At 45.7% G+C, this 23,422-nt stretch overlaps 1 protein-coding gene across 1 annotated transcript; it reads left to right on the top strand.

Moving 5' to 3' along the window:
- Positions 1-19,536, top strand: TRIM13 (tripartite motif containing 13). Its single transcript, XM_082248570.1, has 2 exons — positions 1-258; positions 18,237-19,536. Exons 1-2 carry the CDS (start codon positions 250-252, stop codon positions 19,464-19,466), a joined length of 1,239 nt encoding a protein of 412 aa, XP_082104696.1. The 5' UTR covers positions 1-249; the 3' UTR covers positions 19,467-19,536.
- The last annotated feature ends 3,886 nt before the right edge of the window (positions 19,537-23,422 follow it).

Genomic DNA, 23,422 nt, shown 5'->3' with positions numbered 1-23,422 from the left:
TAGTAAAAGCATGAATGGTGTGTGTAGGTTACAGCAGGCCAGGGCTGCCTGAGCTTTCTATAACTCCCCTGGGGCCAGATCTCCTTCTCCTGAAAGACATTGATGATTAATATTCTACAACACAGCACCATGATCACAGCAGTGAGGAGCTCTTTGTAGTAAATCCATGGACAACACAACTTCCCTATGGAATGATAAGGAATCTTTACACGTGGGAACACAGGATCTGTGCTAGACATCGGCTTCCCAATGACTGCGGTGAGTTCTAATTAAAAATACGTTTTATTATTTCTATAATATACAATGCACCCAGCCTGCCATAGACAGCAGCAAACTGGAGGAGATTTAGCTGGCCATACACTTGGAGAATTGTGGTTGAAAATGTTCATTTTAGGAATGCTTATTTCATTTTTTAATAATTAGTGGGGTGAAATCAACATTTGTTTTTGACTGTATCAAACGGTGCAGGATGGAAACTTTTATCTCAAACAAACACATTTTTAACAGTCACCAAATCAGTGTAATAAATCAAAGAATCCTACACCAAGTTGCGCATTAAATTAAAACTGATACATGTGTATAGCAAAATCTGATACCGATATATCATCATAAACAATCAAATATAAATATGTGCGAAGCTCGCATGTAAACAAAATCAAAATAGTGAAAAAATATAGTAAAACACATGGTGAAAATATAATTATTCACTATTTTGATTTTGCTTACATGCAAATTTTGCACATATTTATATTTGCTTGTTTATGATATATTGGTTTCAGATTTTGTTATACGCATGTACTGTATCAGTTTTAATTTAATGCGCATTTTTGTGTAGAATTCTTTGATTTATTACACTGATTTGGTGATTGTATTTTATTATAAGTTGCAGCAATTCTTTATTAATTATCACTAATTGTCGCATACTAACACTATAATATTTTTAATTTATACTAGCGCAAGAGATTAACACTAAAGCCCCGTACACACGTACCGATTGTCGGCCGTAAATATTCGGCCGACGACCGATCGGCCGATTGTAGGCTTGTTAGTCTGATGCTTCCGACAGCCGAAAGCGCATTTTCGGCCGAACAGAATCTGTCGTGCAGGCATTAAAAAGACTGCAGATAAACAGGTACAACTTACGAAGGAGGATTTGTTTCAAATCTGTGTATCACCAAAGACCAGTCACTTTCACTGGATATATGTGAGGGTTTGCGACCACTTTAATGGTAATGGTAAATACGCAAAATGCATTAAAAAACGCACAACATGCATTTCCGCCGCGTGTCTATAGAACCAAAAATGCACCATGTTGCGTTTACAAAAGTCCCTGACCCTTTCCAAAAACACAACAGTTGAAAAATGCAAAGATGTGAATATGTCTGATAGGAAACCATGTTAAATGGACTGTAGTGCTATTCTGCAATATGCATTCCTATCTTGCTGTCACCTACAGTATTTCATATCCAGACCCTGTTCATTAGACTTTATCTGCTCTTTTAATTGAATGCTGTTGTATTACACTGCCCTTAGTCTTAGTTTAGACTTGTGTCTAAGCCACCGAGCCATTGAAAAGTGATCTGCATTTAGATTGCTTTGTACAGGCATTTGACAGGTGTTGAGGAAGCAATGTGCTGCCTCCTCACCGCCTGTTTAACTCCACAAGTGCCGCACCATGTTTGCAGCACTGCCCACCGAATGTGACAGGCGCACTAATTTCTGCCCTGGGTATGAAGCAAAGCATCACAACATATGCATATGAACACCCCACCCGCTGCCTTTGCAGCTTAACCACTTGCCGGCCGCCCCACGCAGATTTACTGCGGCAGGGCGGCTCCGCTGCGCATAATCACGTAGATCTACGTAATTATGTGCATGCGGTCTCGGCGGCGTGTGTGCGCGCCATCAGAGCCGCGCTCTCGCTGTGATTAGACACAGCGGGAGTCAGAACACAGGAGGAGCGGGCTCGATCACCGTCGACCCCCTTCGATCTTCAGAGACACGGACAGGAGAGCTGCCTGCCTATGTAAACAAAGCAGGCGGCTCTTCTGTCAGACAGGCAGAGAAAGATCGTGTTGAAACACCGCCCCCACAGTTAGCAAGCACAAGTAGGCATACATTTAACCCCTTGATCACCCCCAGTATTAACCCCTTCCCTGCCAGTGTCAATTATACAGTAGTTCATATTATTTAGCACTGATTACTGTAGTAATGTAACTGGTCCCCAAAAAGTGTCAAAAATGTGAGTTAGGGGTCCGATCTGTCCACCGCAATGTCGCAGTCCTGTAAAAGAAAAAAAACGCTGATCGCCGCCATTACTAATAAAAAAATAAAATTAAAAAAAAGTCCAAAAATCTATTCTGTAGTTTGTAAACCCTATAACTTTTGCAAAACCAATTAAAATACGCTTTTTGGAATTCTTTTTTATCAAAAATACGTAGCAGAATACAAATTGGCCTAAACTTATCAAAAAATTTGATTTTTTTAAATTGGGAATGTTTTATAGCAGAAAGTAAAAAAATATTTATGGTTTATAGCGCAAAATCTAAAAACCGCAGAGGTGATCAAATACCACCAAAAGAAAGCTCTATTTGTGAGAAAAATTGGACATCAATTATATTTAGATACAGCGCCGCACGACCGCGCAATTGTTAAAGTAACGCAGTGCCGAATCACAAAAAATGGCCTGGTCATTAAGAGGGTAAAATCTTCCGGAGCTGAAGTGGTTAAAGGTGCGGATTGGGGGGGGAGGCGCTAAACACACAGCCTAAAGATGTTTTTAATGCCCCAGCCAAACCAGAAGTCTACATAAGAGTCTGTATTTTCATATTTTCAGACTGATATATTTTTGCTCTTTTGTACTAAAGTTTTTTTATGCAAGCATTCTCAGGCTTTATTATAACCATGTATATAAGCATAAGCGTGTGAAGAGCCGTGTCTACCTGCGTGGGGATGCACAGGTGTTCCATGCATCACTGTGCGCATTGCGTTCAGGGCTGTGCACACCTATGGATATCACATTGTGGAGCAGCAGCTCTGTCCATGCAGATTCTGCATTCAAACTGACAATGGAGACTTCCTGCACAAAACACCTGTGCATCCCTGTGCGGGTAATAATGAAGGCTCCTTGACCCCATCCTCTAGGGTCTGATGCTTCCGACAGCCGACAGCGCATTTTCGGCCGAACAGAATCTGTCGTGCAGGCATTAAAATTTTTGTTGGCCAACACCAGAATGGCCTATTGTTCGCCAGTCAGTACAGAATTCGGCCGACAGACAGCAGATTAGCTAGACTGGGCATGCTCAGAAAAGAAAAAAGACCAGGAAAGTTAACCATCACATGACATCACTTCTGCAGTCGGCTGTTGTTGGCCGACAAAATTAGTGTGCAGTCTTTTGCAGTTTTCAACAGACACGACAGCCCTGGACAAAAGACGGCCGATCGTTCAGCCGACAATCGGTACGTGTGTACGGGGCTTTAGTATCCGTTTCCACTGTTGCGACTTGCTGTGCGACTTGACACATGTCAAGTCGCACAGCAAGTCAAAAGTCATTCATTTCTATTTGGCCCGTTCTCACTGCCGCGACTTGAGTTCGTGCACTACTTTTGGGCTGACTTCAATGCGACTTCCTTCTATAATGAGGGACAAGTCTCACTGAAAGCCGCGAACAAGTAACACTACAGAGTCGCGCTAGAAGTAGCACGACTCTGTAGCCGCAGCAGTGGAAACGGAGCCTAACAAAATTTCTAACAGTGTATGGGGGTTTTTTTTTCAGCTGAGGCTCAGTTCACACTAGATGCAGTGCGAATTCACAGCAAATTCAGAAACGCTTCAAAATCACAACCTGTTCACGCAAACTGATTGCGGAGTGTATGTTAAGTAACACCCCGCAATCGGTTTGCCAAACGCAATACAATTTGCAGAATCAGGTCACATGGGTGTGAACACCCATGTCATCCGATTCTGGTGCAGACACAAAAAAAGGGTCCTGCACAAGTTTAGTGCAAATGCGGTGTGATTTGAGCCATAGAAATCAATGGCTCAAATCGCACCCCAGAAAACACAGTGATTATTGATAGCTGCTATAACAGCTGCTAGCAAAAATTGCATGTAGACTCTAGCAGGCTGGTTGTACCCAAGTTGATCGATTGGTACATTCAGCTTGCCCATACATGGTTTGAGTCTCGGCCGGTTCCTGCTGAACTGGCCGAGATTTGAACAGCCTATGGCTGGCTTAGGGGCGCAATGTTTTCATTCTCTCATAGGAAGTTCTCTGTAGGAACTTTTTTTTTAATCTTTGCCAGAAGCCCTGCAGGCAATAGGGTGTTTCTATCCCCACCCTAATCCTCATATTGTTTTGTGTGGCTCTATGACAGATGCATAAAATAGCCTGGTATCTGTTTTTAAAAATTCAGCTGTCAACAAATTAAAAAAGAACACACAGGACTGCTCGGGTAGTGATGTGTTGTGCCCTGTACGGAACTGTAGACAGGCATTAAACTTGAGGGCATGGCCCATAAAGGAATATCCATCGTTGGCAAGGTAAAACCGTCAATAAAGTTGTGACAAATTCGCAACGAGCGGGTGGGCAACTCTTGTGACGTCAGTATCTCCTCAGAGTGGTGGGACGTGCCCTGGCATAGCCCCTTTTCTAGAGTTCAGGCTCCACCCCCATCACCTCGAGCCTTAGTGGCCAATCCCAACGAATACACTTAACCTCTTCCGGACCGCCCGCCGCCTTTTTACTGCGGCAGGGGGGCCCTCCTGCGCAAACCGACGTAGACCTACGTCGGACGCGTGCCTGTAGCTAGGGTGCTAGTGTGCGCTGGTGGCAGCACGCTCCCACCCCACTTGGCAGCGGGGGAGCCGATGCATTGGGCAGGCGGCTCCGATTGCTGCCTGACACCCGCGATCGCTCCCCGCTGAGAGAGAAGAACGGTCAGCTGTTGTAAACACAGCTGACCGTTCTTGTCTCTGGAATGTTCACAGAGACTCTGTGATCCTTCTATATAGGAACACATGTCTCTATGATCCTTTCACACACCTCCCCCCCACAGTTGGAATCACTCCCCTAGGCTCACATTTTAACCCATTGATCACCCACAATGTTAACCCCTTCCCTGCCAGTGTCATTATTCCAGTAACAGTGCATATTGTTAGCACTGATTACTGTAACAATGTCACTGGTCTCCCCAAAAGTGTCAAAAATGTCAGTTAGGGGTCCGATCTGTCCGCCGCAATGTCGCAGACCCGCTAAAAATCGCAGATCACCACCATTACTAGTAAGAAAAAAAAAAAAAACAATAAAAATGACATACTCTTTCCCGTAATCTTTCCCGTAATTAGTAGCCACGATAACTTATGCGAAAACCAATCAAAATATGCTTATTGCGATTTTTTTTTTTTTTTTTTACCAAAAATATGTAGCAGAAAACAAATTGGCCCAAATGTTAAAAAATTTTGATTTTACAATTTTTTTTTTGGGGAATGTCATATAGCAGAAAGTGAAAAATAATGTTTTTTTTTTTCAGAATTGTCGCTCTTTTTTTGTTTATAGCGCAAAAAATAAAAATCGCACAGGTGATCAAATACCCCCAAAAGAAAGCTCTATTTGTGAGGGAAAAAGGACATCAATTTTATTTGGGTACACCGTCGCATGACCGCGCAATTGTCCGTTAAAATAGGGCACTGCCGAATTGCAAAATATGGCCTGGTCATTAAGGGGGAAAATCTTCCGGTCCAGAAGTGGTTAAACTCCCTGTTTATAACACGCCTACGTAGCTGCCAAGCTTCCAGCAGTCAAGGCTCCCCTTCCCTAGAGGATGGGGTCAAGGAGCCTTCATTATTACCCGCACAGGGATGCACAGGTGTTTTGTGCAGGAAGTCTCCATTGTCAATTTGAATGCAGAATCTGCATGGACAGAGCTGCTGCTCCACAATGTGATATCCATAGGTGTGCACAGCCCTGAACGCAATGCGCACAGTGATGCATGGAACACCTGTGCATCCCCACGCAGGTAGACACGGCTCTTCACACGCTTATGCTTATATACATGGTTATAATAAAGCCTGAGAATGCTTGTGTAGCACCACCCCCGCAGGAGCTGCTGATTATATTATTGGGTCTACACCCTGCCTAACAACCCAATCAAATTGGCTCGATCCCTCCTCAGGCACAACTGACCCAGAATAGGACTGGACTATCAAATAGATACACAGGTTGGAATACAATACTTCACTATGCAACAATACCTTGTTACCTTCTTGAATAGTAGTCCTTCTGGGTGACACAATGGAACAACGCACAAGATTGTAATTAACCAAACTTAGTTTACTATGTATCAAATTGAATAGGGGAGATACAATACAATACAATACAAGTCCATAAAAGGTTATTTAAAACAGCTTTAAAAAGGTAAAAGAATACCCCCACACTCCTCCTGCATTAAGGCTAGACACAGTACCAGGTAGGTGGGCCTATCTGAGTCCCTCCCCCAGAGTTCTCTTCTTTCTTGTTGATCTTCGCTAGCAAGGTTATTGAATAGAGCTCATTTGTAATCCAGATTAGGAATAAAGATCAAGAAAGAAAAAACAACGAGCTGTTAGTTGTCACCGCAGGGTGTCTGCGTAACTGAGCAATAACTTCTGCGAGAGAGATAAGCCTCTGGCGACTCCTTTACAGACCTTATTGTTTGTCTATGAGTCTCCTGAGAGAGTATGGTGATAAACCCCGGGGTTTTATCACCTCCTGCTGCGCTACCGCTATCTGTAGATAAAACTGTCTCTTCAGCAGATAAAGTCAGTTATTGGGCATGTGCCCTCTCACCAACAGAAGTTTCTCCTTCGCGCGCTTCCACTGCGGTCTCAGTCCTTTGGCTATATGCCAGCCGCGCGGGGTCCTTCTGGCGGATGACTTCCGGTCTCGGCAAACAGCAGTATGACCTCCAGGAATGTACCTCGTGCTTGAGATGGGACGGTTCCACGTCGTCCCTCCAGGCTAAAAGGCTCTGGCCCAATATCCAGTGTCAGTCCTTCACTCTCGCTCGCTGGTTCCTCAGAGTCCAGCGCAGAAAGGCCCCCCCCCTTCGCGCGCTTCTCTCTTCCTTTAAATAACCTCCCCCATAGTGCCGTGCGGTGCAGCCGTGCACCCTGGATCTTGCAAAGCAGCCTGGGAGATGTAGTTTCTTCATCTTGTGAAAAGGAAGTCACAGCCCGGGAAATTCCATGCAGCTACCACTAGAGGGAGCCTAGTTCCTGGATCTTGCAAAGCAGCCTGGGAGATGTAGTTTCTTCATCTTGTGAAAAGGAAGTCACAGCCCGGGAAATTCCATGCAGCTACCACTAGAGGGAGCCTAGTTCCTTCCCACATATCAAACAGTGTCTTTAGGCATGTTTAACCCCGCTACACACTCCCCCCACTTGAGAAACTTTGGTCCCCAAAGAGGTCAACAGTATGTACCCTAGTGCATAGGTTGGCATTATACAACAAAAACATTAACATTTTGCTGAAATAAGTCAATCTGAATACATCCAATTTTGTATTCTAATAGCAGTGCAACAGTAAAACGATAAAGTGCAATTAATAAACAAATAAGTGATTTCTACAGTGTTAATATAGTGCTGATTTCTAGTGCTTTTATATAGTGCTCCTTTAAAAAGCACATGTGCCTTTGCAATTTCTTAAACACTTACATCTTAAAGTTTGTGTTGAAAAAAAAACATCAAAAGGTGAGAAAGAGAAAAAAACATATAGTGAGGTCAGAGCAACAAAATGTGCGCAAACATTAACTCACAAAGTAAACCAAATTGTGAACATCAAAAACTGTGCTTATTATAATGGCCAAACCCAATATCCTTATGTACAAACTTAAATGCAAACGTTTTCTACTTCAATACTTTGTTCTCATGATCTCTCACAGACCCCCCAAAACTTGGGTGGCTTGTACAGTTGTGCCTGGGGGTGAGCTAGGGTTGTCCCCCACCAAATCTACAGTGGAGGAACTAGGCTGGTCAGGAGATCTTTTGGAGGTAAAAACAGCTTCTTCCGAACATTCACCCAATTGATCATAGGTCAGTCTCTTAGGTGGGTGAATGACTCTCCTTTCCCTCTGTTCCCGTGGAGGCATGCTCTCAGAGGTGCTAGGATCAGGCACTTCTGAGGATTCTTCAATGTCCCCCTCCTCATGTTCCAACACAGAGGAACCTGATGGTTCAAGAGAGGTCAGTTCTTCTTCAGAGAAGGGTGCAACCTCCTCCTCAGAACCTTCATCCTCAGCTGCTTCTTCTGGAAGCATATGAAAGGGTATGAATTCAGGGGCTTCTGCCCGAAGGGCTCCTCTATCAGCCAAGTCAGATGAAGACAGGGAGGCAGGTGTGGGTTCTGGCAACTGAGATGACCACAACCAGTCGGGTACCTCCTCTTCATCTTCCAAATCTTCAGATGGAGAACTTCCCTCTCCCTCATCTGGGAGCGTCGTCTGAGATCTGGTAACTGGTCTGGACCGGCGAGAAGTCGAAGGGGCCTCTGACAAGTCTTCCACAGGGGGCATACGAACCGCTTCAGAGAGAGGCAGCAAATGGTTCCGATGCCAAGCCTTCAATGGACCCACACTTCCTTCAGGCCGAATTTGGTACACAGGAAGGTTTGGCAGTTGCTTGCAGATAACATAAGGTTGGGACTTCCAGCGGTCTGCCAACTTGTGTTTTCCCGGGACACCCAAGTTTCTCAACAAAACCCTGTCCCCTGGTTGCAGGTCATGGATCCGAACTTTTAGGTCGAAATTTTTTTTATTCCGCAGTCCACGTTGATCAGATGTGGCCTGAGCCTTGTCATAGGCCGCTTTCAGACTCTTCCGCAGTCGGTCCACATATCCTCTATGCGATGCTGAAGAGGTATGATCAGGCGAAATGCCAAAGGCCAAATCCACTGGCAACCGAGCCTCCCTTCCAAACATCAGCCGATAAGGGGAATATCCAGTAGCATCACTGACAGTGCTGTTGTAGGCATGCACAATGGCAGCTACGTGCTTGCCCCAATGCTGTTTCTTCTCTGAGCTCAAAGTCCCCAACATATCCAAAAGAGTCCTGTTAAATCGTTCAGGCTGGGCATCCCCCTGTGGATGGTAGGGAGTGGTTCTAGTCTTTTAAATGCCTAACATATCTAACAGTCTCTTGATCAGTCTGCTTTCAAAGTCCCTTCCCTGATCAGAATGGAGGCGTTGTGGTAACCCATAATGTACAAAGAACTTCTCTACAAGGACTTTGGCTACCGTTGAGGCCTTCTGATCCCTTGTTGGGAATGCTTGAGCATATCTGGTAAAATGGTCTGTTACCACAAGGACATTCCCCTGGCCACTCAGATCAGGCTCTAAGCAAAGGAAATCAATGCACACCAGCTCCATGGGTCCCTGACTTTGTAGATGGCCCATTGGGGCTGCTTGACGTGGCAGAGTCTTCCTCTGTATACACCGGACACAAGAATGACAGTATCCTTCAACTTCGGCCCTCATACAAGGCCAGTAGAACCTGTCCCTGACAAGCTGAAAGGTTCTTTCGGGCCCCAGATGGCCATGATTATCATGAAGAGCGGCCAGAACTCCCTCTCTGTACTTAGCTGGTAAGAACAGTTGCCACTTCTCCTCCAGATCTTCAGATGGACCTCTCCGGTAGGCCACTCCTTCTCTGATCTGTAACCGGGTCCACTCTCTATGCAACAGACGGGCCCCCTGAGGGGAGTCAGTTAGAAGCAACTTAGGGCTCTGGATCTCCAGGGCTTCCAAGAGAAGTTTTCCCAAAGGGTCTTCCAACTGCTCCTTCCGCAAGTCCCTTTTGGACAGCCGGGGCAAACCCTCCCCTTCAACTTGGGTCACCTGGCAGTAGCATTTGGGTACTCCGATAGCCGAAACCCCAATCTCTTCTGCTCTTGACCCTCCTCGGGATCGAAATTCAGTTCCCTGATATAGGGCACGCACCCCTTCTGGAGCCAAATGAGTCCATTCTTCCGCAGGTTCCTGTGGAACATGCAACCTTCTGGATAGGGCATCTGCATCCCTATTTCCGATTCCTGGCCGATACTTCAGGCTAAAATTGAAGCTAGAGAGGGCAGCCAACCATCGATGTCCTGTTGCATCCAGCTTGGCCGTAGTCAACAGATAGGTGAGGGGATTATTATCTGTCTTGACAATGAATTCAGCTCCGTACAGGTAGTCTTTCAATTTGTCAACCACTGCCCACTTCAAGGCCAAGAATTCAAGTTTGTGAGTAGGATAATTCCTTTCAGCAGGCAGTAGGCTTCTGCTCACATAGGCAACAGGTCGCAGATGACCCTCATGCTCCTGATAAAGTACCCCCCCCAGCCCATCTCGGCTGGCATCAACATGCAGTTCATATGGTTTTGTGGGGTCCGCATAGGCCAACACAGGGGCAGTGGTTAGGGTTTCCTTCAGCTGGACAAAGGCCCCTTCGCATTCCGGGGTCCACTGATCCTGGATGGATTCCTTAGCCTTCCGGGGGCCTATGGTGGACTTCGCCGGCTTTACCAACTCAGGGACATCATCTTCTTCATTCTTCAGGAGCTCATTTAGGGGTCGGGCAATCTGGGCGAACCCCTCCACAAACCTCCTGTAATAGGAGCAAAAGCCCAAGAATGACCGGAGTTCGGTCACATTTGTGGGTCTCGGCCAGGAAGCAACAGCATCCAGCTTGTCCGGGTCAGTGGCCACCCCTTCTTCAGACACGATATGGCCCAGGTAATGGACCGAGGACTGATAGAATTGGCACTTCTCAGGAGAAAGTTTCAGACCTTCTTCATGTAGCCTCTTCAAGACCTTTTCCAACCTCTCCTCATGTTCTTCTAAAGTTCTGCCAAACACGATAACATCATCCAAGTATACCAGTACCTCTATCAAATTCATATCTCCAACGGTCCTCTCCATCAGCCTTTGGAAGGTAGCAGGGGCCCCGGACAACCCCTGAGGCATGCGATTGAACTCAAAGAACCCCACAGGGGTGATGAAGGCTGTTTTCTCCCGATCTTCAGGGTGCATGGGGATCTGATAATACCCACTCTTTAAGTCCATCACACTGAACCACTTCGCCCCTGACAGACTCTGTAGGGCATCTTCGATTCGAGGAGTGGTATACTGGTCTGGGATGGTTCTTCTGTTCAGCGTTCGGTAGTCGATACAAAGCCTCAAAGATCCATTTTTCTTCCGGACTACCACTATCGGGGAAGCATACGGGCTCCTGGATTCTCGGATAATCCCGATCTTTTTGAGCTCTGCCAGCTGTTGACGTAGATCTTCTAAGTCACCTAAGGGGACTCGCCGGACTCTCTCCCTGAAAGGCTTGTCCTCACTCAGGCGGATCTTATGAGTGGCGCTCCTGGCACATCCCACGTCAAACTCGTCCTTAGAGAATATTTCCCTACATCGAGCAAGTTGTGCCTTGGCCCTCTTCACCCATTCCGGCGGGAGGGCAGCGTTTCCAGAGCAAAGCTCCTCTATAACCGCTTCACCCTGTTCCTTTTCTTTGAAATCAATGGGGGCAACTGGGGTAGCCGGGTTGACTTGGCCCAGGAGCACTCTGGCCGGTACCTTCACTGGTGTAATAGAGGTGTTTCTGACACTCACTAAAACCCTTCCACGGTTTTCCTGTAACACCTTCAAAGGGATCACCTCAGGGATCACTTCTATCCCTCTCTGTCTCTCCTTTTGACCTGATTCAAAGATAATGAAGGGACCCGGCTGTTGCCATGTGAGTTTGACAGAAGCCTTAAAACAGGCCACCTCTCCTGGCTGTAAGACCTTTTCTGCTCTATCCAGCTTCCAGAGTCGTCCAACTCCTTCTGCGGGGGTCTCTTGCTCCAACACTAATCGTTGGTAGGCCTGCCGTAGCATGGGATGGATCCTTGGCGCCTGAGCATCTTGTCCCTGGACCAGTTGTATCAGAAGGCGCCTTACCAGGTCAGTGTTTGTTCCTACGATGAGAGAGCTTTTGTTGGCCCCTGGTGGACGAGGACAGACCACCGCTAAGGTGTCGAAGGTTTCCGCTTCACCAGCCACTGATGGATCAAAGGTCAACTTGATTGGCAGATACCCGTCATAGGGAAAACTTTGGGTCCCAATACCCCATATCTCCAGATCTTCCAACTTCTGCAAAGGTAGATGGGTAAGATATTTATCATAGAAGTCTCTATACAAAAGAGTCACCTGGGCCCCTGTGTCAAGGAGGGCTCTTGTGTAAATTCCTTCCACCTGAACCGAGACCACTGGGGAGGGCCCGACCAAGTTAGTTGGGAATTCTCTTGATGTAGCCTGGTTGTCTGATTCAGTTCTCTGTACCCTGGCCCTCTTCTCCTTTTTCTTCCTTGATCTGGGCCCCCGCTGAACCCGGTGTGCATTGACTTTCCTTCCCTCAGTAACCCGGAGTCTAGAACTGGGGGTATTATATTTGGGTCTGACCCCCTGACTCAGTTTCCCTGATCCTGCACCACTTCTGGAGTCCCTTAAGACTGGCGGACACCCGGTTGACTCCTTCACCGGTGTCCTCTGAAGTTTCCCGCTGGCTCGCGAGGTTTCGCGGCAGCATTTCCTGAGCTGGGACATACCCTTCTAACATGCCCAACTCCCCCGCAGTTGAAACAAGTTAACAATCTTGCAGGCCGTGGCTCTGGATCTGTGCTGAGACTAACAGGTTCATCTGGCCTCTCCGATATACTCCCCTTGGGTAGAGTGGATACCTGACCAATCAGGATGGACACCATTTCTATCAACTGAGACACTTGGGTCTTTAGGAGTTCAACTTGAGAGTCACCCTCTTCCACACTTATCACTCCAACCCGGGCAGTTGAGTCAAACTGCCGACTTTTCTTCTTGTTGTCCAACATAACCTCTTCCTCTCTGACCATTCGAATCAGATCGGGGTATTCTAGAATGCCGCCATCTCGACGAGTTCGTAACAGTATGGCAATGGGATCTAAAGGTTGAGCCCCTTTCAGAACCTGTCGTGCACGAGTCTCATCTATTTTCCGGTGGTCTATTCCTTTCTTTAGCAGAATCTGGTGGATAATCCTATCCAGACGTTTAATGAATTCGGACAACTTCTCCCCCTCTTCTTGATAACAGTGGTCCAACTGGTAGAGAAGTTCAGCCGCGTTCTCCGTCCGACCAAACACATCTTGCAGAATGTCCAAATAATCCTGTGCAGTGCAGTTCTTCTTGCTAAGCTTTAGATTACGTACAGCCTCTAATGCAGGTCCCCTTAAACTCTCTGTGATTCTCTGCTTCTTGTGCTGTTCTGGTACCTCCCATTCCTCCAAAGCCTGAGTGGCGGTATCTAACCACTCTTCGAACCCATCTTCTGCTGAAGGCACAGGCTGTTTCCCAGAGAATGTCCGGAGCTTCCTATATCCAGTCATCAAATAGCTCGAGGAGTCCCTACTACATTTTGCCACAATCTCCCCAAGAACAGCACACAGTTCTGAGCTAAAAGTCGACAAAGGTGATGACTCAGGATGCCCTTCTTGGACACCTTTTTCTTGGCTGGATACCCCAGGGGTGGTGGATGAGGGACCCGCAATAGGAACTCCTGGATGTATCAGGAAAAGTTCTGTTTGGTCAGTAGTTTTTACACTGTTTCCGTTGAAATAATCAGGGACCCCCTTCCTCCACTCACACAGTGCATACGTGTGTGGGACAGTGGTGTCAGTTTTCATGTCAATCACCCAAAATTTCCTGTCTGTGGATAGTGCCCTCAAAACAGGGAGGAGCTTTTCTTCAGTCCAGGCTTCTCCCTTGATTTCAACCACCAGGCCATTTTCCACTATGACATTCTCTTCCTTGCACCACTCAGCAGCAGCGACAGGATCCATTTCTGCGTGGGAGGGAATTCTATGGCTGAGAGGGTTGTATTGCAGGACTGTAGAAATCCCGGACGAGCCCCCACGTGTAGCACCACCCCCGCAGGAGCTGCTGATTATATTATTGGGTCTACACCCTGCCTAACAACCCAATCAAATTGGCTCGATCCCTCCTCAGGCACAACTGACCCAGAATAGGACTGGACTATCAAATAGATACACAGGTTGGAATACAATACTTCACTATGCAACAATACCTTGTTACCTTCTTGAATAGTAGTCCTTCTGGGTGACACAATGGAACAACGCACAAGATTGTAATTAACCAAACTTAGTTTACTATGTATCAAATTGAATAGGGGAGATACAATACAATACAATACAAGTCCATAAAAGGTTATTTAAAACAGCTTTAAAAAGGTAAAAGAATACCCCCACACTCCTCCTGCATTAAGGCTAGACACAGTACCAGGTAGGTGGGCCTATCTGAGTCCCTCCCCCAGAGTTCTCTTCTTTCTTGTTGATCTTCGCTAGCAAGGTTATTGAATAGAGCTCATTTGTAATCCAGATTAGGAATAAAGATCAAGAAAGAAAAAACAACGAGCTGTTAGTTGTCACCGCAGGGTGTCTGCGTAACTGAGCAATAACTTCTGCGAGAGAGATAAGCCTCTGGCGACTCCTTTACAGACCTTATTGTTTGTCTATGAGTCTCCTGAGAGAGTATGGTGATAAACCCCGGGGTTTTATCACCTCCTGCTGCGCTACCGCTATCTGTAGATAAAACTGTCTCTTCAGCAGATAAAGTCAGTTATTGGGCATGTGCCCTCTCACCAACAGAAGTTTCTCCTTCGCGCGCTTCCACTGCGGTCTCAGTCCTTTGGCTATATGCCAGCCGCGCGGGGTCCTTCTGGCGGATGACTTCCGGTCTCGGCAAACAGCAGTATGACCTCCAGGAATGTACCTCGTGCTTGAGATGGGACGGTTCCACGTCGTCCCTCCAGGCTAAAAGGCTCTGGCCCAATATCCAGTGTCAGTCCTTCACTCTCGCTCGCTGGTTCCTCAGAGTCCAGCGCAGAAAGGCCCCCCCCCTTCGCGCGCTTCTCTCTTCCTTTAAATAACCTCCCCCATAGTGCCGTGCGGTGCAGCCGTGCACCCTGGATCTTGCAAAGCAGCCTGGGAGATGTAGTTTCTTCATCTTGTGAAAAGGAAGTCACAGCCCGGGAAATTCCATGCAGCTACCACTAGAGGGAGCCTAGTTCCTGGATCTTGCAAAGCAGCCTGGGAGATGTAGTTTCTTCATCTTGTGAAAAGGAAGTCACAGCCCGGGAAATTCCATGCAGCTACCACTAGAGGGAGCCTAGTTCCTTCCCACATATCAAACAGTGTCTTTAGGCATGTTTAACCCCGCTACACTTGCATAAAAAAACTTTAGTACAAAAGAGCAAAAATATATCAGTCTGAAAATATGAAAATACAGACTTCTGGTTTGGCTGGGGCATTAAAAACATCTTTAGGCTGTGTGTTTAGCGCCTCCCCCCCCAATCCGCACCTTTAACCACTTCAGCTCCGGAAGATTTTACCCTCTTAATGACCAGGCCATTTTTTGTGATTCGGCACTGCGTTACTTTAACAATTGCGCGGTCGTGCGGCGCTGTATCTAAATATAATTGATGTCCAATTTTTCTCACAAATAGAGCTTTCTTTTGGTGGTATTTGATCACCTCTGCGGTTTTTAGATTTTGCGCTATAAACCATAAATATTTTTTTACTTTCTGCTATAAAACATTCCCAATTTAAAAAAATCAAATTTTTTGATAAGTTTAGGCCAATTTGTATTCTGCTACATATTTTTGATAAAAAAGAATTCCAAAAAGCGTATTTTAATTGGTTTTGCAAAAGTTATAGGGTTTACAAACTACAGAATAGATTTTTGGACTTTTTTTTAATTTTATTTTTTTATTAGTAATGGCGGCGATCAGCGTTTTTTTTCTTTTACAGGACTGCGACATTGCGGTGGACAGATCGGACCCCTAACTCACATTTTTGACACTTTTTGGGGACCAGTTACATTACTACAGTAATCAGTGCTAAATAATATGCACTACTGTATAATTGACACTGGCAGGGAAGGGGTTAATACTGGGGGTGATCAAGGGGTTAAATGTATGCCTACTTGTGCTTGCTAACTGTGGGGGCGGTGTTTTAACACAATCTTTCTCTGCCTGTCTGACAGAAGAGCCGCCTGCTTTGTTTACATAGGCAGGCAGCTCTCCTGTCCGTGTCTCTGAAGATCGAAGGGGGTCGACGGTGATCGAGCCCGCTCCTCCTGTGTTCTGACTCCCGCTGTGTCTAATCACAGCGAGAGCGCGGCTCTGATGGCGCGCACACACGCCGCCAAGACCGCTTGCACATAATTACGTAGATCTACGTGATTATGCGCAGTGGAGCCGCCCTGCCGCAGTAAATCTGCGTGGGGCGGCCGGCAAGTGGTTAAGCTGCAAAGGCAGCGGGTGGGGTGTTCATATGCATATGTTGTGATGCTTTGCTTCATACCCAGGACAGAAATGAGTGCGCCTGTCACATTCGGTGGGCAGTGCTGCAAACATGGTGCGGCACTTGTGGAGTTAAACAGGCGGTGAGGAGGCAGCACATTGCTTCCTCAACACCTGTCAAATGACTGTACAAAGCAATCTAAATACAGATCACTTTTCAATGGCTCGGTGGCTTAGACACAAGTCTAAACTAAGACTAAGGGCAGTGTAATACAACAGCATTCAATTAAAAGAGCAGATAAAGTCTAATGAACAGGGTCTGGATATGAAATACTGTAGGTGACAGCAAGATAGGAATGCATATTGCAGAATAGCACTACAGTCCATTTAACATGGTTTCCTATCAGACATATTCACATGTATGCATTTTTCAGCTGTTGTGTTTTTGGAAAGGGTCAGGGACTTTTGTAAACGCAACATGGTGCATTTTTGCTTCAATAGACACTCGCAGAAATGCATGTTGTGCGTTTTTTAATGCATTTTGCTTATATACCATTACCATTAAAGTGGTCGCAAACCCTCACATATATCCAGTGAAAGTGACTGGTCTTAGGTGATACACAGATTTGAAACAAATCCTCCTTCGCAAGTTGTACCTGTTTATCTGCAGTCTTCTCTTCTCTACATCTGTTCAAATCCACAATTTATAAAGCTTGCTTGAGCTGTCAGAAAAAAGGGGGCGGAGGGCTTAAATTACACACTGCAGAGCTCAGTGAGGAGAGCTGATTGGAGGGAAGGGACACCCCCCCTGCACACAGGAACAGAGATGATGCTGTCAATCACAGGCTGTGTGCTGGAGGTCTCCCGCATCACCTTTTTTCTCATGGTGTCAGGAAAACAGAAGTGCCTCATGCATATAGCAGAGGCACTGACTGGACAGAAGCCAGAAATCACACTTAGTACCCTGGATTGAGACAAGTACACCCTAAAGAAGGATATGCTTTGTTCATATTTTATGTCTGAGGTTTAAAACCACTTTAACTGATGGTATAGCCTGTTAAAGTCAGCTTAGTTTGATAAGCAAGATTATTTTTTTGTGCACCCATATAAGAAACTGTACAATATGATCTGTTAAGCCAGGTACACACAGGCTGGATTTCGGAGGGCATTTGCTGATTCAAAAAAAAAACCCAGCAGCCAACTGACTCCCAATTGGCTCTCTCATCCAATGGCAGGGAGCGCTGATCTTAGTGGTCTGGCGCAGGTGCCGTCCCCCCGTCAGAACACAACAGCTCAGCCGGGGAGAAAGCTGTACTAACTTTGCTATAAACGTTTATGCCTCGTACACACACGATCAGATAATCGTATAAAAAAAATTGCTTTTGAATTGATTGCATGATAATCTGATCGTTAGTACACAGCTTTCGGCAGCCGATCACCACATTTTGTCCAACAAAATCCGAAGGGACAAACACGAAAACTTTTGTCGTACGATAGCCTAGTGAATGAGAATCGTTTAATCAGTACATTATGTGTTCGCTAAAAATTGATAGACAAAGACCATGCATGATCGGAAACACGAAAATAACACGTAAAAAGCCTGGCTGCCATTGTTTTCTTCTTTTTTTTTTTTTGCACTATCCAATACGTAACTAAGCAACCAGTAAGCTTTTCCAGAATCGTACAGCAAAAATAATACGCTTAGCACGCATTGTTGGATTCGATACTAGTATTATGCAACAAAATGCGAACGATAAGTCGTCCGATTATCTGATCGTGTATATGAGGCATAATAGTGTGTTCCAGGCTTTACTGTGCTTTGCAAAGTTTAGTGATCACATTGTCTTGGAAGGTTATCTTTGACTTTCTTTTTTGATTTCTTTAGAATACAATGGATGTTCTGGAGGAAGAGCTGAAGTGCCCGATCTGTCACTGTGTCTTTGAGGACCCTCGAGTTTTACCTTGCTCACATAACTTCTGTAAAAAATGCTTAGAAGGTGTCCTTGAAGGCAATTCTAGGCCCATGCTTTGGAGACCTTCTAACTTTAAATGTCCTACCTGTCGTAAAGAAATTTCAACAATGGGTGGCAACAGTCATCAGGTTAACTATGTGCTAAAAGGAATTGTGGAGAAATATAACAAGATTAAAGCCACTCCAACAATGCCAATATGTAAGGATCACAGTGGACAACCCCTGAATATCTTCTGCTCCACAGACCTTAAACTAATCTGTGGTTTCTGTGCTACCAGTGGAGAGCACAAAGACCATGTGTTCTCTTCCTTTGATGATGCCTATAGTCAGGAAAAGCGTTCTTTGGAAACCCTGTGCCATGGGATTGAAAACTGGCAAAACACAGACATCCAATCCCACTTGAATATATTGGAGACCAGCAAGAGAGAAGCTCTTCAGCTGCTGGCAAAGGATTCCGACAAAGTGAAGGCTTACTTTGAAAAGCTGCAGCATGTGCTAGAGCAGAAGAAAAATGAAATCCTCTCAGATTTCGAAACCATGAAACTTGAAGTCATGCAAGCTTATGATCCAGAGATCAACAAGGTGAACTCCATTATAAATGAGAAGAAGAAGGCTTGCGACATTGCTGAGGATTTTAAGAACATCACCGATCCATTTCTATTTCTTCAGAAAATGGAAGAGTTTCGAGAAAAAGTTCAGCGTATTAAAGCTCCCTTGCCATCTCCTGCCGATATCGCTGCCGTTTCTTGTATGAAAAATTTTGATACCAGCATGTGGGATAGCATCAGACTCATAGATGTTGATAAACTAGGTCTACCACAGAAGACACCCGCCAAACCTCAACGAGTTCATCTGAAGTTTCCCCTCTCCGCTAGAGCTGGAGCTGTGGCACTTATGGTTTTGGTTTTGGTGTTGGTGGCTCTTTACTTCGCTCCATATATCGACTTTACTCAGTTCACTAACGGGTACCTGCAGCCTATAATTATCTACTTATCAGAAGCATCAACTCTGATTGAAGAGAGAGCCGAGATTTACAAGGACCTGATAATAGAACAGACGTATCTCATTGGTGAAAACATCCATAAATATTCCACAATGTTACTGGAGCAAGCTGCACTATATATCTGTAAATATAGACTGTAACATTTTTTTTATGAGTGGCGAGTAAACCATTCAGGTGAGCCTGCTCTTCACATTCTATTTCCTCATTTTCCCAGCAATGATAGAATGTGTGAATCCGTTTGCCTTCAGCCTGATCTGCAGTGTGACTTTGCTGTACAATATAGTTATAGCCAAAAAGGTGACAAGTACTACCTACTGCACCGTAAATAGCACAACAGGCAGTACACGAACTGTGTACAAATTATCAGCATCCTTCTGTACATTCCCAGTTGGGCCGATTGTAAGATCTGAACTCTCTGTAAGACTCATTTGTAACACAAGGCAGCAGTTCCCAAATTTTTATAGTCCACATCCAAGTCACAATAGAACACTCGGTGCCTATTCATTACCTATTAATGTCCCGCTGAAGATAACGAACACCGAATTCCATTTTATATCAAGTACTAATACTTTTACAAACAGAACTGTAGATTTTACATATGCATTATACTTAGATGATAATGTGAAGAATGGAACAGTTTTTACTTAGCAATCAAAGTAGTATCTAAGGTAGGGATGCACCGATCCGATATTCGGATCGGATATTGGCGCCGATATGGCCATAATAGCTGGATTGGGGGATCGGTAAAATTAACAGACCACAGGCCGATCCGGTTTTGCTCTTTATATAGCTGTGAGGGAGCAGAGAACGGCTGTCAAAGAAGAAAAAAAAAAAAAAAAGAGCCTCCTGCAAATGCCTGTCAAGCCCCTGTTCACATTAGGTCGCTTCGACTTCGGGGGCGACCTGTGAAGTCGCAAGCAGCGTGACTTCGGCGCGACTTGCACGGACTTCATAACATGAATGTCTATGCAAGTTGCCTCCAGGTCGCCCCAAAGTAGTACAGGACCCTTTTTCTAAGTCGGAGCGACTTGTGTAGCTCCTATTAGAACGGCTCCTGTACTACACTATGGGAGCGATGGTGCACGACTTGTCAGGCTGACCAAGTCGCCTGACAAGTCGTACCAGTGTGAATGGACACTTAGAGTCGGTTCACACTGAGGCGACACGACTCCTTACTACTTCGGGGGCGACTTGTGCATTACCATGCACCACGAATTCAGAGCGACTTGCAGGGACTTCACATAATGGAAGTCTATGCAAGTCGCTCCGAGTTTGCCCCGAGGTAGTACAGGACCCTTTTTCTAAGTTGGAGCGACTTGTGTCGCTCCTATTAGAACGGGTCCTGTAGCTGTCAATGGACCGCGAGGGAGTGCGACTTGTCAGGCTGACAAGTCGCGCTAGTGTGGACCGGCTCTTAGTCTCCCAGTTAAGTAAACACAATGAATACAATGTATCTTTTCGTTCTGTCTGCCGAAGGAGGGAAGTTTAACCTCTTAAATGCACAATGTTATAAGGTATCTGCGGATACCGATACCGATAGTATTATTTTGTTATAAACTCACAAAACAGTACTTCCGGATCGGACTCGGGATTGGCGATTTCACACAGCAAAAGATCGGCATTGGTTTCGGGACCAAAAAAGTCGGATCGGTGCATCCCTAATCTAAGGCTCGGTTCACACTGCTGCAACGGCAAAGTCATACGACTAGCCCTGCGACTTCCTACCGACTTGGAGGCTATTTAGGAGCCTGTGCAATTAATTAAATCTAAAGTTGGAGCGACTTATGTAGCATCAGTTACAACGCCTCTTATAGGGAAACACTGAATTTGAAATGTCATGCGACTTGGGGTCTCACAAGTCGGATTCCATGTCGCAGCAGTGTGAACCGAGCCTAAAGAAGTGATATCATTACTCTAACCTTGTTTCTATTCGGGACTTTTCTGCCCTACTTTTTAGCAGCACCTAAAGTATAGCAGCAGGGGCTGCCTGTCATACGGGAGCTGTGTAATTGTGTATGGCAATTCAGAAATTTGTCACTGTGGTCTGCCTCTACTGAAAGGATACCAACCCAATACCTTCAAATATCTTCCCTAGCTAGACTTGACCTTCTGCGATTGAACTGCCTGTGTTTGCTGCAGATAGTCTCATGATCCCGTGGGGTTGGATGGTGATCTCTTGTCTATGAGATGTCCATACTGTGTTGCAGGGGCTGACTGACAACTTTCAGCCCAGGGGGCAAGTACAAAGCAGAGGCCCATGATGCAGTGCCCCCCTCCCTCCTTCTGGCCCCCATTCTAGACCAAAGCTCTGCTCCAGGTACTCTCTACCCACCGGCCAAATCCGGGTTCCCAACCTAGCCAGCAGGGGGTGGATGGGGGGAGCTGGGACAGCTCGGTCAGGGCTGGCCAGGGGAGAGTCTCCAGTAGGGCATGGAACCGGCTTCTGCTCAGACAGTTTACACCATCCATGCTGGGGATGGGGGGCCTGCGCTCTGTCCTTGTCTTCATCCCGCACTCAGTAAGTCAGCAGCGGGTACTTTTTACTTCTCTTCACCAGGAATCCTTTAGGCATGTCTGTGGCAGAGGTGTTGCAGCCTTTTTACAGGGCGTCAGAGAGCGGCCCAGGGGGTAGTTGTCTCCCTGGCCCAGTCCTCCACTGCTGTGTTGGCTGAGACTTCTTGGAGGCATTAGCAATTAGACAGGTTAGGAAATTGTCACCCTGATAGGGCGAGGGTATGTGTTGCTTCCATCCCCCGTTTCTCTCTCTCTATACATTTTTAAACCCAAAAGCAAAAATGTAATCTATTGCAGCTAAGCATCCTCCCAGGATCGGGCCGTGCTGATCCGTGTACCGGGCCAGGCAAGTAAAAACATTTACTATAAGACAGCCAACCAGCCCTCAAACTAGGTGCAATCGTTTTTATTTATTTTTTTAACCAGGTGATCCTGCCAGTTACACAATTCCTGTCCTAGGGTGACAACACTCAACCACTGTACTGTATTTGTGGTCTTGTAACCTTGTCAACCTAGGCTGCTAGCTCCTGATTTGGACTACAGAATACTCTCCTCCCCTCATCTTCACAACATAAGGGGGTGTCATTCAGTAGTTGTAGAGAACAAAACATGGAAAACAGTGTTTTGAGATTTTAGTCCAGGACAGGCAGACGGCACAGGAAGTTAAAAGCTCACTTGATTCCTGGCAGATCAATAGGAATTTCCTGTATTTGCTGCATTTTTTCCCTAAAGACCACATTATCAATGCCATGGTAACTAAATTGTCATAACCAACAGGTGGGGGCGGTTTTTATGGCAAGGTTCTAGGTACTCTGTACTTATGTTAATGGTTCTAGGTTCTCTGTACCACATTATGCTACATACATAAGTATTATTTATAATATTATATTATTATTTGATATATATTCTATATAATATGAGTAATATTCCAGCACTGTGAACATTTATAATACTATATGATAATACTGTATATAAATGTAAAAGGGACATGCAGGCTTCTCTGTCACAGTGTACTGTGAATGGTTCTATGTACTCTACATGTTACATGTATTACCTACTGCACTGTGCATAACACAAGAGGCAGCGCGTGTGCTGTCTTACAGTACACTTAAATGGTTATCACTAATCCTCTGTACACTTAGGCCCCATGCACCCAGGGCGTCAGAAAAAAACGAGCTGTAAAGCTATTTCTGACGCCAGGAAAAAGCGGCGTCAAAAACGCGCCTTTAGCAACATTTCGCATTGGCGTCAATGCGCGTTTAGGAGCGTCAGGGCTTAGCAGCGATTTTAAATAAACACAACCCTCTTCTATTTGTGACCAATCACATTTTTCACATTTTAAAAAATGCCTGATGCTGCTAAAAGCCGATATACATCGTTAAGCTGCATTTAGGCGCGTTTAGCAGTGTCGGGCGTTTTTACAGCTTAAAGCTGCTGCTCCAGCTAGACCTTTTATAGGCCTTATTATAGGCTTACCTGTAGGTAAAAGGTAAAAAGTGGAGTTTACTACCACTTTAACAGGAAAGGCAGTAGCCAGGGGATTACACATAGCATGGCAGCCATGCGAACTACATCACAACTG

Source organism: Pelophylax lessonae (genome assembly GCF_965119305.1).
Source record: "Pelophylax lessonae genome assembly, chromosome: 2".
NCBI lineage: Eukaryota > Metazoa > Chordata > Amphibia > Anura > Ranidae > Pelophylax > Pelophylax lessonae.
This window is presented reverse-complemented; position numbering and strand designations above follow the sequence as displayed.